This window comes from Notolabrus celidotus, chromosome 9, assembly GCF_009762535.1.
Source record: "Notolabrus celidotus isolate fNotCel1 chromosome 9, fNotCel1.pri, whole genome shotgun sequence".
Classification (NCBI taxonomy): domain Eukaryota; kingdom Metazoa; phylum Chordata; class Actinopteri; order Labriformes; family Labridae; genus Notolabrus; species Notolabrus celidotus.
In genome coordinates this window covers 19,800,320-19,817,541 of record NC_048280.1, presented here as the reverse complement: position 1 = coordinate 19,817,541, position 17,222 = coordinate 19,800,320, and the positions used below count along the sequence as shown (strand labels likewise).

Below are 17,222 nucleotides of genomic sequence, written 5' to 3'. Positions count from 1 at the left end.
CCTAGCATAGTATGGACGGTACAGGACTTTAGGAACATGAAACATCCTAATATTTGTGAGCTCATTTGCTACTGTTGACAAACGGAAGCCCCCACAACTAATGTTGCTCATTGCTAAATGACACAAAGTACCTCACCAACACTGACTTCTGCATGTTTCTAACAACTCTCTAAAAACAAGTGAAGAAAATTAATCACATACAAACAAAATGAATGCTACTACTCCTTTTGCATAAGCAATTTGCCCTCAGTGTGTGCTGAATAGTAGCAGCCATACTGATACAAGGCAAGCTACAGCTTCTCAACTCATGCCCAGCTAAGTTATTGCTTTGTTTCACTGGAGCGAATCTGCAGGTTTTCGTTTTGTACAAAACTTAAACAGCATGCAATAATGCTTGACATTGATTGATAAATAACTATAAACATATCTTGAAAAACTTTTATTAAAGCAGTACAATTGATCTTGGCGACCCCTGTAGATAAAGCTGTGCTTCTTGTACTGTTCGTACATAAGACATATTTCTCTCATAAGAAATGTTCCTACTATCTTTTGTCAAACATGTCACCCATTGTATATCTTTTCTGAGGATATAAAGGTAAACAAAGTCACTTTGAGTCTATGTTGAAAATTGCTTTGTCCACATGAACCATTTTCTCGTTGCTTTCATCAGTCATAAGAAGGCATCAGTCTTTATTCCCCTCTTCCTCACAGCCAGCCTCAAACTCCTCACAAGAGCTGTGATTTTGTTGTAAAGTTATCACTTATCAATCAGTGTTGATAACGCAACTCAGCCAATGCCTTTTGTCTCAGATACTTCTCCAAGCAGTAGATGGCAATAGGGTCTGTATCTGCATCAAACTTATTAGCAAAGAGGTGGCGGTTCAGCAACAGCCACTGCAGGTCTCCAGCACCATACACACATATTGACCTGACATGGTTGCCTTGGCACTTTGGGTAAACAGCCTGCAGTGACCCCTCTGACCCCTCATGCCACTGCCACTTCACCAGCCGTGCAATCGCATTGATGTCAGATGTGTCATATTTTTCGTTGGGCCATGTTGATCCAGGAACACCGGGGATTCGTTGAATGGTTGCCCAAAGAAACTCGTCAGGACTGTAGGTGTCTTTGGCCCACTCGATCAGGGCCAGAATACGTTTGTCTTTCAACACACTGTGGATGTAGCCTCGATTCACTACAATGTAGGCGTTTCCTGACAGAATAGGGAGGTTGAATGGAGGTGGCGTCTTTGCCTCTCCTGACCACTAAAGAAATGAAAGTAGTAGATTGAAAGGACAAATGAATACGTATCATGAGTTTCAATAGTCAATGTAGACATAAACCTTTTGTAATGGCAAAGTTACAGTGCAACAATCAACGAGTTCAAAATGATAAAATTCTCCCAAATAATTACCTTGATGTTTCCGTCAACTATCTTATGAACATGTGAAAACCTCCACTTCTTTCCTTCAGCCATTTGTTCAGACTCCAAGCTGTTCCCACCCCCCATTGAACGCAACATCCTCACAATCTCCAGGTTAGTTTTCAGAGGGAAATCCTGGCCACAGAGATTGATGAAGTATTTCCATTTTGTGCTCATTTCAATGAGATCAGCCATACAGTTAAGGTCAGCTTGTACGCGCGGCCATCCAGCATAGACCACACTCACAGACTTGCTGACCATGAAGACATTTGGAAAACAAGAGATGATGGCATTAACAGCGGAGAGGACAGAGGCATCTGACTTTTTGTCCACATGGATGCAGTAGTAGTTTTGAGGTGTATAGATGGCTCGCAACAGTCGCTCAAAGTTCTGCACCTATTGGAAATAAGAAGTTAATCAGATATTTAAGCATGTTTAGTTATCTATTTCATTGCCCTGATGTTGGAATCATTAAGAGTGACAGCAACATCAAAAAGTGGCTAACAGCATCCCCCAGAGTGGCCCAAGCGGCAACCTCCGGTCTAAAAATATGAGTCCAATGCGGAAGTGTTAAAAGCTGCAGTTCATCGAGGATCCGCTTGAGGCTGGCTCCGGAAGTACCGGAAGCCACATACACATGAATGGGAAGAAGATGATCTTTATAGCAGAAATAAACATGTTTACAGCCTGGTACAAAAGACAAGTGTAGACTGGATTGCTCATTTATCGATGTGCTCTCACTGTGAGGGGGGTGATTTTTTTCGAACGCAGCAATTTCGAAGATATTGAGATTACGAGTCTTCCAGTGAGAGGCACAGCTGCAGGAACACTGCAGCTCGGAGGCTCAAAGCCCGCCTCTTTACGTCACACTGGCTCCACAGAAGCAATATGGCTGCCGCCGCCGATTGGTCTCAAAACAGCTCTCCAGAAGCAGGTGGGTGACGTCACGGATACTACGTCCATATTTTATACAGTCTATGGAGTGGCCACACCATATTGTGGGTATTCTGTGTCAATAGTATGACACTTGGGCCCAGACATAGGATATTCTCTGCACTAGTGTGCAAATCCACTCCACAAATTTTTGTCTTTACTGCCACCGCGACTATATGTATGTCCGTGGTGACATAAAATCAATTTAGTTTTAGCTGGTGGCTATCCTTTTTAGCCTAGACACCATAACCTGAAACAGTAATCAACAGCAGATAAAATGTGATCTCATATTACTTTGCCTGCAGCTCAACATTTATGCCAGTTATAAATGTGCCGATAAAAAGACCAACTCCACCTTGATAGCAACAGGTGAGCCATGAAGTGTTAACTCAAACCATAGGTTTGTATGATGTTGGATTCAATTCTTTCTGTTATCAATTTATCAATTACTCTGACTAGCTACAATGGCTAGGCTAACATACTAATTTTATGTCATTATATAAGTACCCCAAAACAACCATAATTTAGATAAACATGAAAGACTGACAAGATAATCAAATACATTCATTTATTTGTTTCACTTTGTTGCATTTATGTTGTCATTAAAGACAAAAAAATGTACCGGGGTATACTGGTGGAATACCCCTGAGCGGGCCAGCACACTGGTCTAGCAACAGTGACACTACAGAACTCCCTGCATAACCAGTAGGGAGACCACCTCAGGGCATGTTGCAGAACCACTGGCATTAAGTGTGACCGAATTTTGGCATGCCGTGTGCGATTTAGTATTGCTCTCCTATAAAGCGAGCCTCACTTAAGACAGAAAATGGTATATATAATATACTATATTTATAATATAATATAATATATATATATATATATATATTGGCAGCTGAGGTTGCGATTTCCTGACTTTTAGCTCTCAGTACTGTTCAACACTGGATGCTACAACCCCCATTGATGGAGTTGAATTGAAACCTTTCGCCTCTATTTCTTTAAATTTGTTTGATATGCAGGCTTTCTGATTTGTAAAAAAATCTGGTCAAGCTGAGAAACCCTGATGACACGGGTTATTTTTTCTTACTTTGGAAGGCCACAAAACACATTACATTGGAAAAATTGTAAACTAAAAGTGCTTTTTTGTGATATTTTTACTGAACTTTTAGGTTAAGTCAGTGAAGTTCCCCTTCAAGTGGTCATTGTGAATTTTCCAGTAGGCTATTACCAAAATGTACTTCTTTGTGATTTGAGTAGCTTATTTGAATTTAAAGGGCGGCCATCAGAATTAGCATACCTTATGATGCACAACCATGGAGTAAGCCAGGGGGAAGTCCTCTTCTTCCTGGCTTAACGGGAAGGTCAGGTATTTCCTGCTTTGCTTGAATACCCTGTTAATGCACAGTATTGACAAAATACCACAGGGGGAATTAGTGCTGCCTAACAATTTCTGCAAAATTAATCAGATTTTATCAAATAATGACCAACACGTTCACAAAACTGAAAGTGCACTTAAAAGCAGCCCACCTGCAGTCTTGTGTTGCGTTGATATAATACTCATCAGGGATCAGTGCATTCTTGAGGAAGTCTTTACTGATACTCAGTATTTTAGCCTGATCCACAGCCTCCCTCTCTCCACGTAGGATTGCTGAACAGTTGCACACTCTCTCTGAGCCACCGTCAGCATCTGTATACTCCAGCCAACTGTACCTGAAGACATAGGTAGGATCCCAGACTGCTTTGGGATGACTTAGTAGAAAAAATATCGACAGTGATCCCACGATCACAGTGAGCTTCAGGAAAAGCTGTCTCCGTTTCAGCAGCCTCATAGCTCAACTTTTTTGAGTGTCTAAAATGATGAGACTACCTGAATCATTCTAATTAAGAATGTTGTGCCTTTTTATGACTCGTTCAGAGATTAAAAACTCTCAATCAAAACTGGGCTCTTCCAGTGATTTCTATATTAAGTGATTAAATCGACGTCAGCATTTCTTTTTGATAATATTTCTGAAGTACAGGTTAATGATTAGTGGATAGGTTCCTCTCATGAATACTGGTAGATTGGTCCTTCCACATATTGACCCTGGAAACAAGATAAGAGAGATGATGATACAAATACATCCTCCCGATAAACAAAGGTTTATTAAGTATAAAAGTCTAATGTGACAATAAAATGTTCATGTTTCCATTTTCATAACCTTGGTGTTTGCTAAATCCAAGTCAGCCGAGCAACTACGTTTGAAAGATAAACTTTATAAAGTCAGGTGTACTCTTTAAATGTGACTAGTACTCTGCGGGGGAAAAAGCCATATTAAGAAAATTAGAAATATCAGGGATTTTTTTTCAATCCATCAGGAATAAATTACTATAAATCTTTGGTGCAAACAATCAAAATGCACAAATCTTTCAATACAGGTCAGATATTTTTTTAAGACTTAATATTTTTAAGCATTTAACTTCTGTTTCTGTTCTTTCTATAATTCAACAAATAGTGATTGTAGTACAAAGCTGACAGTACTTGTTCTTCCAGGTCTTACATTCCACTATTTAGCTGCAGAGATTGTCTCACTGATCACACTCTATGTTAAATGTGCAAAATAAGATACTTTAAGAAAACTTAATCTTTTGTTATTTCAAAATGAAAGCATCTTTCTTAAGCTGGTCACCACATACAAAATTGTTTATATGCAACTTCTGTTCCATATACACTACTGTTCAAAAGTTTGGGGTCACCCAGACAATTTTGTGTTTTTCATGAAAACTCACACTTTTATTTATCAAATGAGTTACAAAATGAATAGAAAATATAGTCAAGATATTGAGAATGTTAGAAATAATGATTTTTAGTTGAAATAATAATTTTGTCCTTCAAACTTTGCTTTCATCAAAGAATGCTCCCTTTGCAGCAATTACAGCATTGCAGACCTTTGGCATTCTAGCTGTTAAGTTGTTGAGGGAATCTGAAGACATTTCACCCCACGCTTTCTGAAGCACGTCCCACAAGTTGGATTGGCTTGATGGGCACTTCTTGCGTACCATACGGTCAAGCTGCTCCCACAACAGCTCAATGGGGTTGAGATCTGGTGACTGCGCTGTCCACTCCATTAAAGACAGAATACCAGCTGCCTGCTTCTTCCCTAAATAGTTCTTGCATAATTTTGAAGTGTGCTTTGGGTCATTGTCCTGTTGTAGGAGGAAATTGGCTCCAATCAAGCGCTGTCCACAGGGTATGGCATGGCATTGCGAAATTGAGTGATAGCCTTCGTGATTCAAAATCCCTTTTATTTTTTTACAAATCTCCCACTTTACCTGCACCAAAGCAGCCCCAGACCATCACATGGCCTCCACCATGCTTAACAGATGGCGTCAGACACTCTTCCAGCATCTTTTCACTTGGTCTGTAGCTCACTAATCTTCTTCTGTGTGATCCAAACACCTCAAACTTTGATTCGTCCGTCCGTACCATTTTCCAATCCTCCTCTGTCCAATGTCTGTGTTCTTTTGCCCATATTAATCTTTTCCTTTTATTGGCCAGTCTCAGATATGGCCTTTTCTTTGCCACTCTGCCTAGAAGGCCAGCATCCCGGAGTCACCTCTTCACTGTAGACATTGACACTGGCGTTTTGCGGGTACCATTTAATGAAGCTGCCAGTTCAGGACCTGTGAGGCTTCTATTTCTCAAACTAGAGACTCTACTGTACTTGTCTTCTTGTTCAGTTGTGCACCGGGGCCTCCCACTTCTCTTTCTACTCTGGTTAGAGCCTGTTTGTGCTGTTCTCTGAAGGGAGTAGTACACATCGTTGTACAAAATGTTCAGTTTCTTGGAAATTTCTCGCATGGAATAGCCTTCATTTCTAAGAACAAGAATAGACTGTCGAGTTTCATGTGAAAGTTCTCTTTTTCTGGCCATTTTGAGAGTATAATCAAACCCACAAATGTGATGCTCCAGATACTCAACTAGCTCAAAGAAAGGCCAGTTTTAGAGCTTCTCTAACCAGCAAAACCGTTTTCAGCTGTGCTAACGTAACTGCACAAGGGTTTTCAAGATGTTTCTAATCATCCATTAGCTTTCTAAAGCGATTAGCAAACACAATGTACCATTAGAACACTGGAGTGATGGTTGTTGGAAATGAGCCTCTATACACCTATGTAGATATTCCATTAAATACCAAACGTTTGCAGCTAGAATAGTCATTTACCTCATTAACAATGTATAGAGTGTATTTCTGATTAATTTAATGTTATCTTTATTGGAAAAAACTGTGCTTTTCTTTCAAAAATAAGGAAATTTCTAAGTGACCCCAAACTTTTGAACGGTAGTGTACAATTTAAGGAAATGAATAAAATGTCTTACCTGTGCATTGAGCACGGAGCAGACCAGATCTGAGTCTTCTCTTATCTGTCTCCTTTTTCCCCTTGTTGCTGACTGAAGTCTCCAAACCTGTTGGGTGCACTGGTTGCACTTGTTCTGGTCTATCCAGATGTATGTCACAGGCACAGATAGCCTTTAAGGTAAAACCCTCTGTCAACATTCTTCAAAGAAAAAATTATTGTCATACCCCTTAACCTGGTCACGATTGGTACAGAGTTTGTTAAATACGGACTGAATTTTTTTTTTTTTTTTTAAAGTATATCAGTATATAAATCTGAAAGGAACAACTAGATCTGAATGATCTTCAAAGGTTTATTAATCTGTTAATAAACACAAGACCACTAGGTTAGGTACACCACACTTAAAAAGGATATGAATTACCTTTAAAATGACAACTTATTAATAGCTTTCAAACATGTGTCCATAAATAATTTAGTTATTATAGTATTTAAAAACTGTCTTCTATTTTTTTCATGTAAATTCATTTTCCACTTTTGGGCTTACAAAAGCTCCATGAAACACTTATGGTCATATCACTGATGCACTTTGACAGCCGTTTCAATGGCTTATAGACATATCTTTTCTGTATATGTCTGTTCCACATAAATGTACACTTGCAATGGATGGAGGCAAGCATCAATACCGGCAAAGGTTGTACATGTTATACATCTTTTATTTCTACCTGGAAATGGAAATGAAAATGACAATATGGAAGCTAAAAATGTTTTTAAGGTTTCATTACTTTTTTTTTTTCTTTTTTTTTAATATACATTTTTATTCCATACATGAAAAGGACATACATCTTAAACATACATTACGTACATACATTACCTACAGTAAACACACACACACAAAATCAATAAAATAAAGAAGCCTACCACAAACAAAAACAAAAGGACGACAGAGGTTGGGGGCATCAATAAATACTTAAAGCATGCTTGAAGTTCATGTAAAGTGTAAATTCATGTTGATGGCTGATTATAAAAATAACCATAACAATCATGGAACTAATGTAACTCATGTTTACTCTGGTAAGGAGTTCAAGAAGGATCTAACTGTATCCCAAAATCCATTTAATCCCTGATCCAGATGTCTTAATGTGGCAGCAGCTCGTTCCATCCCGTTAAGGTCTACAAACTCTTCTAACCAGCTGCACACACTGAAACAGGTTGGAGTTCGAATCTTCCAATTCAAAACAATTCTCCATTTAGCAGCTAGACAACCCAATGTTACAAATTTCACCTGTGTCACAGATAACCCCTCTGAGGTTTCATTACTTTTTGACTGTTCTTCATACTTTATATAAGGCCAAACCAAGGGGATTTTTTTTCAGTCTGAGAGGTAAATGTATGACCAAGAAAAAAAGATTTACCAAAAACACACACACAGAGAAGGGTATCTGATTGAAACCCTACTGATGTGTTAAATGTATGTATTTATATAATTCGAGTTGTATATCTTTTAAACAGTAATTGGGTCACTTAAGGATATCCTGGACCCTTTTCCTCTCATGTTTGTCTATGAGATTTAATAGGTTATTTTTTTTCCGGCCGAAACAAATTAAAAGTAAATTTCCTAAATGGTAGGTTACTTAATTAAAGCCACAAGATAACAATTTTCAATAATCCATTACTGAATGATTTTTATGAACTGGTTATAAGATTATATTATGTCAGAGCATCTTGATAGTCTAAAGAGCAGCAGAAAAAAAGAATCTATGAGTACAACCAAGAGCCAGACTATGAATTGGGAAGCATCAGCATTGGCCATGGGTAGAAGTTAGCCTTAGATTATCTCCTCTAGCCGAAAAAAAAACACATCATGCATCCTAAATTGCCATATCTTGGGACCTTAGAAGAGGACAGTCCTCCTGCCGCCCTCTTGTGGTGTGATTTAAAAGCCAAAGATAATGCGGAAAGGTTCAACAGTTTTGGCAAACCATGTGCTGTGGTTAGTGTCGTAATTAAACAACAAGTACAGCCCAACCCACTTTTGTGTCTATTGGGATGTGTCCCCGAATCATTAAGAATACCTTAGAACACTGTAAATTTTTTGCTTATGCTGGGCCGAAAGGCTGTTATGACCAAATGGGTAGGAGATGAACCTCCTCCAATTCATCTGTGGAAATCATTGATAGCAGAATATATCTCTCTGGAAAAAAACAAGATTTTGTATTAAAGGTCAGATGGATGTTTTACAGCAAAGTTTGCCATGGTGTTGGAGTATCTGGGAACTCAAGAGGCAATTGCCTGAAATGTTAGATCTAATAAGGATTTTTTGGATAATTGCTGCAAATGTATTTTGGATTTGGATTTGCTGCATATTCCAAACAACCTATGTATGTACTGTGCTGTGCTGTTAATATTTTGAAAATGTACAATAGAAAGAATGTTGAAAAAAATAGAAAATAAAATAAAAGCCAAAGATGCACAGTTTTTGTAACTGAAGATCATTAAACATATGAATGACTTGACTATAACCCTGCATGGAGGAGTCCTTGTAGACCAAATCAAGGAATTATGAGGGGAAATAAAAACTTTTGAAATGCTTAAAGAGACCAAGTAATGCCGAGACAGTTTTTGAAAAAGCAGCATTATGTATTCATAGTTTTATTTCTATTTTATTCCCGGAACGTACTTAATTTTCTCTCACTTAGGGGGCAACACTTTCGGGTTTCGACCCTCAAAAAAATCTTCCAAATGAAGCTTTAATGCAACATTTGTAATTGTTAGATTTCCTGCAGGACTTGAAGGCACCGTGTGACTCTCGGCCTGCTTTAGTCACGCGGTCCGTGACGTCAGCAAAAGTGTTACACACACACATATATGTTCAACACATGTAACATCACCGGCTTTCTGACAGCTCCAGAGCTTCATTTTCCCCCGTCGCACTTTCAGGAGACACCAGCGAAGCGATCGTCTGTGCGGAACCTTACAACAACAACCTTTGGAGACAACGTTTGGAGGACAGGGTGCCTCTGATGCAGCTAACTGTACTTAGCTTAGCTAGCATAGCTGATGAACTTTCACCATCTCTGTTGTTAGGGTTCAACTTCATCCGATTCGAGCAACAAAGCCTGCCAGGCACAACTTAAAGCCACAGCTAAAACAAAGAACGGACTCGGGACTCTACAAGGGTAAGGGACTTGTTTGCTGGTTGGCAGATAAAACCCTATTTCCTCCTTGAGTCGTTCGAGGTCATCCTGTAGCGTCTATCTAAGGAAAGCCAGGTGTTATCTGGAAACTAGCCATGAAGAGTCTTCCGTATTTCTGCCGAGGAGAGGTCATCAAAGGTTTCGGGAGAGGAAGTAAAGAACTGGGAATCCCCACAGGTGAGTTAAATATCTACCTTAATGAGTAACGGCTGTGTCTGGAGCTAAAATCTAACCTAGCTAACCTGGATAGTTCAGTCTGAATACGTCATAACAACGCAGGTAACCAGAGTAACATTATATCACTAACATCTGCAGTCTGGGGTTATTGTGTCGCATGTTTATCTACATATATTGAAATGTGATCAACATTCATTCATATTTACAGGCTACCACACGTTAAGTAACCGACTGTCACTGAACAGATCTGATGACGACATACTTTACGCAACGACTGTACGTCGTTTTTTAATTAACGTGACTTTAGTGACGTTAATGGCAATAAAAGCACGGTTATTTACCAGAAATGTAAAGTTGGTGGTTAAAGGAAACATATCCCATCAAAGTGAACAGACATCGACATGGTAATATTATCTAATGTTGTCCAGTCCATAATGACCCGTGGTCTTTATTAATTGTATTACAGTGGTACAGGAACCACACACAGTGCTTTAATGAACACAAGAAGCTGCCAAGGTTATAAGAGACACCTTATGCTGATGCCTTGTCATTAGTGTGAACACCTGAGTTGAAGCTCCTGTGAGGAGTTTTAAGCAGGTTATGAAACCCAACATAATCAATACTCAAATCACCAAAATGAGCTACAATAACAGCTTTAACAAGACTGATGATTTCAATGTAGTTATTTTAGTGCCTTAAAGCTGGGGTTGGTAGTCAGATTTAGATACACTTTTTGTTAAACTGGTTAAAATTATCTTTATGTCCCGATGGCAATCAATACATAATGTGTTCTTAAAAAAAAACAGTTAAAAAAAGCCGCTATCTACAGTCTGAGTAAACCAGGGGAAACACCAACCAATCACCGTTTTTGGGGTCCAAACTTATGAAACCAATCAAATCTCGTCCTGCCATCCTGCCTGCCTCCTGCGCGTACATTTCCCCAGCGTACACTCCCCATCCCCTGCCTCTGCTTCCCCTGCCTCTATTTACTGCCCCTCTCGCTCGACCTTGGGCCTTTCTCCTCCGATGAGGTGCTTTGCTGAGGACTGTAGTCTGTAGACTGTAGCTTTAAAGCTAGGGTTGGTATTCACGGAAAACTAGCATGAATTTGAATGTAGCATTTCCTCAGGACTCCGTCCTCCCCCCTTCCCCTCGGAGCTCCTCCCAAAACGACGCCCCCGCTCACATGCATGGGTACCGCTGATTCATGACCATATGAACGTGACTGATTCAAAACCGGTCCTCAGTACATCGTTTGTGTTTTGAAATACGTCAACTCATGTCTCACTCAGCGGTAAGAAAACACCTAAACATTATTATAGTGAAAGTTAAGAACAAAAACAAACATGAAATGTACACGCAGGAGGCGGGCAGAACGGCAGGACAGGATTTGATTGGTTTCATCATTTGGCTCCTGATGGCAGGGATTGGTTGGTGTTTTCCCAGGTTTACTCCGACTGTAGATAGTGGCTTCTTTTCGCTCTTTTTTTAAGAACACATTATGTATTGACTGCCTTCAGAACATAAATATAATTTTAACAAGTATAACAAAGATCTAAATCTGACTACCAACCCCAGCTTTAAACTGTTGGTGGGGGCTATGTGTGACACAAAGTGACGTCTGACTTCAGCACACTTTAGACAGGGCAATTCAATGACAAAGACATGAGCAATAGGTTCGAATGTTCAGATAAAGCAGGATGATATTTTGGGGGTACCAAAATCGACAGAAACCAAAACATTCATCACAGGAGCTTTAAAAAAACACAGAATGATCTTTAATACAGATTACCATTCCTAAAAAAACACCAACCTCAGGGAGAAGGTTTAATGAAGCTATGCACAACTGTAAACAATGAAGATGTTTACCTGAAGTACTGGGAAAACCTAATTTCTAATTATATGATTGAGAAATAATTGAATGAATATTTGGACTGGGTCTAAGATTTTATTAAAGTTCCATTGAGTAAGGCACAAACTACAATTTAAGTGGGTTTTATTTTTCTTAATATGACTCCTCCCTGTCTCTCATATCTCCAGCCAATTTCCCCAACTCTGTGGTGGACCATCTTCCAGCAGATATTAGCACAGGGATCTACTACGGCTGGGCCTGCGTCGGTAACGGTGATGTCTACAAAATGGTGATGAGCATTGGCTGGAACCCTTACTACAAAAACACTAGGAAATCCATGGTAAGACAAATGCATTTACAAACAGCTGCTCAGTGTTTTAGTGAGATAGAGTTATGATGATGACGAATAGGATTTGATGGCAGTAATGATGTGGTCACAAGGACACTTCATTCTCTATAAATTTGGGTAGAAATAAAATATCCCACAGTTGGATAAATGTATGCTCTGAGAACAATTTTTTACTACTCATTGTAGCTGGCATTCATTTAATATGAGTTATTTGTCACTGGTTTCAGTCATCACATCACATGAATCCCAGTTGTAAAATGCTGAAAAGACATATTGTTGTCAGTGTCTCATATAGGAGTCCATATTCTACTGAGAAGAGAAATATGGATTATTTCTCTTCTCAGTAGAATATAGTTTTGTTGTCGAGACACATTTTCTTTTGCCTTTCGGAAGATTAAACAGGCTGCAATGGTTTCATTAAATTGCAAATTCCGTCATGATTTAAGGAAATTGAAGGAAAAAACCCCAAATCATCTGTATTATGTAATACAGAGATTTTTTTGTGTTTAAACAATACTTATATTTGTTGACTTTATTGAATATTTGGTTATGGGCTAACATTACCCGAGGGTCAGGGTTTAAGACTGAATTAGAATATTCAAACTTTTTACACTGTCCCTCTAGATACTAAGGGTGCGTTTCCACCAAGCGGTCCTGTTTGGTTCATTACAGTTTGGTACAGTAAACCCTGATTTGCTTGCAATACGCATAGCCATCCCTACCTTTGGGGACACAGGAAGCGTGTTGGCAGCGTGACGGCTCCAGAATGGCTTGATTTTCATTTTCAACATGCAAGTTAACAGATCATAATGTTCATTCTGTGGGCAGGAGTAGTGAGTGTCACGTGTGTCTCATGCAGCGAAAATCTAGGCAATAGAAGGCCCGACTGCATTTCAACACAAAACCCAGATTTGTTTTTCTGTGGAGAGACTCACTTTTAATGCACAATGCTTTCATTTTAAAGTTGTGTCCAGGATAGATATTTGGTGAAAAAGTAACTTGCATAGCGCTTAATTTGAGCTTATGATGAGCTTTCTTTCTTTTTTTTAAAGTTGTCATGAAATAACTTTGCTTCAGATAAGTAAAGTTAATTATCAAATATCATCAGGTTACAAGAACGCATCTGTCTTGTAAAATCTCAATCCCCCTCTCCCTTTGCATCTATCTCTCTACCCCTCTCACTGCTCAGCTGGTCTGTGTAAACAGTCTGTGTTAAGCACTTGCTTTTAACAAGATTGTTTCCTGATAAGACCAACCCTTCACACCTGAAAGCATTTCCTGGTATGAATAAAAATGTACATAGAACAAAGTCATAATTAATTTGTGTAGACAGTTATACTGATCACATAGCATCAGGTTAGGAGAGACATACTCAAGAACGATCTCTTCTCCCCCTCCTCGCTCTCAATTAACCAATTTCAGTGTGTAGATCCACCCTTTAGGGTTTGATTATTACGCTTGGTACCCTAACAGAAGGGTGCCAAAAAAGTAGGACGGTATGGGTTGGTTAATTTGTTACCTCTCCCAACTTTTGATGATGGAAGGATTGCACGTACTGCACCGAAGTGATGGTGCATGGTGGTCATTCTTGTTTTATTTTATTTCATTTTATTTTATTTTATTTTATTTTAATTAATCAGTTTGTTTATTCATGCATTTATTTATTTATTATGTTTCTGGTCCTAGGAGACACATGTGATTCACACATTCAAAGAGGACTTCTATGGGGAGATTCTCAGTGTTGTCATGGTGGGCTACATCCGTCCAGAGAGAAGCTATGACTCACTTGGTACGACATCTTTCAAACATAAACACACATCCATACACATGCAAACTCTACTGCTGACATCCATACTTATTTCTTAGTCTCTACCTTTATTGTCTATCAAACACCATACATTGCACCACTCTGACTTTTCTCTGTGTCTTCTTCTTTCTATCAGAAGCCCTCATTACGGCCATCAACAACGACATTGAGGAGGCGAAGGTCAAACTGGATCTTCCAGAGCATCTCAAACTGAGAGAGGATAACTTCTTCACCAGCGCTCTCAGCTCATTGTCAGACCTGGCCCCCACCACTGCATCCACATCACAGACTATTATGAATGGTCACTGACAGCTGGCTGTGACAGCTGCACTTTGTGCACACACAAACACACACACCAGAACAACACAGAAACACCTGTGCTCATTAAAATGCACATTCTCATTCTGAGATCTCTTTGCTGTTGCCATGGCTGCACATGGACATAATCATAAACAACCAATCTTTTTTTATACAATTTTTATTTATTTTTGCTTTAGAATTTCTGTCTGGCCACCAGTTAATAGATCATGTTTATTTATATAGTCTTACACCTGATTTGCCTCTTTAATTACTCTGTATGAAGCTCCTGGGTCTCACTGGTCCTGCTGTATATGTGGAATCTTTAATGTGAGAAAACAGAGGTTAGAATGCCGGTGGCCAAAAAATACAAGTGGTTTTCTAATAACCTGTACATAAACAACAACAGAAATTGACTGAAGACTCAACTTTGTTATCACCATGGTTAAAATAAAACACATATTTTGTCCCTTGCTGCTGCTGTTTATTTTGGCATCAGATGGGAAAGTCTTGGCATTATTATCTGTAACAAAAACATTGTTAAATAACTTTATGCAACACACTGTGGCTCAATGCAAGTCAATGCAAGACTTCTCTGTGGAAATGGGGATATTACATTTATGAGTTTGATGGTGTTATAGTACCCTCATTCTTCCTTTAATTTTTCTCTTTAGGAATTATATTAAGTGTTGTCTTTAGTGATACAAGCCCTCTCCTTCTTACCACTGCCCATCAGCAGAGTGAGCATATATCAAAATCGTAATACTTCTAGACAGAAAAAATTAGATAACCTGCAGCTTGGTCAATCTTCTTATGACAGACGTGTAAAAAATTATGCTTTAGGGTAGGATAGTTTTCAAAATCTCACTGGTAACTGACCGCCCAGCATCAGTTTGTTGTGTTGAAAAAGATCTGCAGATGAAACTCAAGAAACACTGACTTCAGTTATCAAGCAGGTTCTTCTACAGAATTTCTGATTTCTAGTGTCTGTTTCCAAAAGCTGCGTTCACTGCAGTTTGTCTAATACTCAGACCTTCAGTCGAGTGTGTTTGTTACAGATAGTGAAACATTGATAGAGAAGGTAAATTAGGTCCACACACACTGTTCTCTGCTCTGACAGTTACAAAGGGCAGAGTCCCTGAGGTGTATGCACATGATTCTACACCATAAAAATATAAAGAGATGATCATGCAGAAGTATGAACAGAAAAAAATACGCTATGTATTATCTTCATATTTTACAGTTTTTCATGTCTCATCCCTTAAGGCTGTTCCCAAATCCCTCTAAGTAGCTCTGAGTACCTCTTATTTTTTTAAGTGTGTGAGTGTGTGTTCTGCACCTATTACAGAAAAAATGATATACAATTTATCTACAAATGTGTAAAGTTCTTTGAACCCTTGTAAATAATTGTTTAAATGATGATATATAGAAGTCTAGCAGGTTTTGAATTGGTTTGTGTTTTAGATTATGAAAATGTTCAGGGTTGAAGGATGTGACTGCAATTTATAAATGATGATGCTTGTCATGCAACAATCATTGTAGTCCTTTCCAGATAGGAGCTGCAGTGTCTGGTAGTTTCCCATCAGTCAGGTGGTTTTCTTGTCAAGTATGAAGAACCAATGCTTAAGCAGTACTACCATAATAAAATCACTGCTACACGAAGCATCTCCACGTTTAACTCTACAGTATCCATCAATGTCTAAAGCACTTAATGTACAGAAGAAATCTCACTGTATGTTTTATTGTTTCTTCAAACGGGTTGGAAGTTTTTAAGGAGGAAGTATTCAGGAAACTATTGTCTGGCTGCATTACTGCGAAAGGGTCAGGTGTTTTTCATGGTCATTGTTTTAAGAGTTTAATTTACACAGGGACCAGGGTTACTGCATCTATAGCTTAAAATTCATCTCATCCTTTCTGTTTTTGTCCTTCTGTTATACATAATTTTAACAAATAAATATCAGAACACAGCTGCTGTTTCATCTTTCTTTCCCATGTGTTAAGAAAAGGTGACTAATGAAAATAAAGTGCTTATAAAACCAAAAACTTCATGAAATATTAGAGGACATCACATTATTGGCCCTTTTGAATTTGTTCATCTTCTCTGACATCACTTCCAATCACCTGATTTATTAGCTGCAGCAAACATGCACATATTCAAACATAACATTTAACTTATGCACATGAGAATTTAAACTGCCATCCTCCCCTGTCGCCTTGGTTTTGTAATCACTGAGTTATCAAAGACTAAAGTTTGCTAAACACCTGGAGTTTGCTTTGCATTAAGCCATGCCCCTCTTAGAATCCTGTTTTATCATGTTTTCAGGAAAGACAATGTCAATAGCAGATGTCCCTTCGTCAATGTTTTATATATTTGTTGAGTCCAGCTTGAGATAAAACACCAGACTCAACCTGTTTGCATGACTTTCAGGGTAAAGGTTGAAATACCACAGGCAAGTTTGAGATAGTGAGCCAGTATCATGAAAGTAGTTTGACACAGTGTTAAATAGTCAGGTTACTATGAACTTGAATGGTTTGGTTTCATCTATTGAAAACAAGAAGTCAAATAAATGAGTATGTTTGCTGCCCTTTTATGCAACATGGTCACAAACAATGAGAACAGAATCTTCTCTCATAATCTCATAATTACCTCTTGTGACGCAAATGAGGAACCATGAGGCCTACTTACATAAGTCCATGACGATTCCTGATTTCACAGTGGCCTAAAACAAGAGGAAGGAGATTTCCTTCTGCGTAAACAACTAATCATGTGATTTTAGGTCAAATTGTGCCTGAGTACATTTTGAGTTGAGTTTTAAGAGGTGGGTACACAGGGGATGATGGGTACACATTACATAAAAGCACA

The 17,222-nt window shown here is 38.7% G+C and overlaps 2 protein-coding genes across 2 annotated transcripts; one reads left to right on the top strand and one right to left on the bottom strand.

Moving 5' to 3' along the window:
- Window positions 1-463: 463 nt before the first annotated feature.
- Window positions 464-4,231, bottom strand: LOC117819230 (beta-1,3-galactosyl-O-glycosyl-glycoprotein beta-1,6-N-acetylglucosaminyltransferase-like). Its single transcript, XM_034692489.1, has 4 exons — window positions 3,879-4,231; window positions 3,649-3,742; window positions 1,413-1,817; window positions 464-1,263 (listed from the first exon to the last, which is right to left on the bottom strand). Exons 1-4 carry the CDS (start codon window positions 4,178-4,180, stop codon window positions 769-771), a joined length of 1,296 nt encoding a protein of 431 aa, XP_034548380.1. The 5' UTR covers window positions 4,181-4,231; the 3' UTR covers window positions 464-768.
- Window positions 4,232-9,503: 5,272 nt separating this feature from the next.
- Window positions 9,504-15,725, top strand: rfk (riboflavin kinase). The gene is made up of 4 exons (XM_034691865.1): window positions 9,504-10,054; window positions 12,095-12,246; window positions 13,942-14,044; window positions 14,199-15,725. Exons 1-4 carry the CDS (start codon window positions 9,973-9,975, stop codon window positions 14,369-14,371), a joined length of 510 nt encoding a protein of 169 aa, XP_034547756.1. The 5' UTR covers window positions 9,504-9,972; the 3' UTR covers window positions 14,372-15,725.
- The last annotated feature ends 1,497 nt before the right edge of the window (window positions 15,726-17,222 follow it).

What these genes read in the sequence shown, in the direction of transcription:
- rfk (XM_034691865.1), top strand. Translation starts at nt 9,973, where the DNA reads ATGAAGAGTCTTCCGTATTTCTGCCGAGGAGAGGTCATCAAAGGTTTC. An exon ending in AGAACTGGGAATCCCCACAG is followed by an intron (nt 10,055 to 12,094) that starts GTGAGTTAAATA and finishes TCATATCTCCAG; the next exon opens with CCAATTTCCCCAACTCTGTG. An exon ending in AAAACACTAGGAAATCCATG is followed by an intron (nt 12,247 to 13,941) that starts GTAAGACAAATG and finishes TTCTGGTCCTAG; the next exon opens with GAGACACATGTGATTCACAC.
- LOC117819230 (XM_034692489.1), bottom strand. Translation starts at nt 4,180, where the DNA reads ATGAGGCTGCTGAAACGGAGACAGCTTTTCCTGAAGCTCACTGTGATC. An exon ending in AACGCAACACAAGACTGCAG is followed by an intron (nt 3,743 to 3,878) that starts GTGGGCTGCTTT and finishes GTGCATTAACAG; the next exon opens with GGTATTCAAGCAAAGCAGGA. An exon ending in TAGTTGACGGAAACATCAAG is followed by an intron (nt 1,264 to 1,412) that starts GTAATTATTTGG and finishes TCATTTCTTTAG; the next exon opens with TGGTCAGGAGAGGCAAAGAC.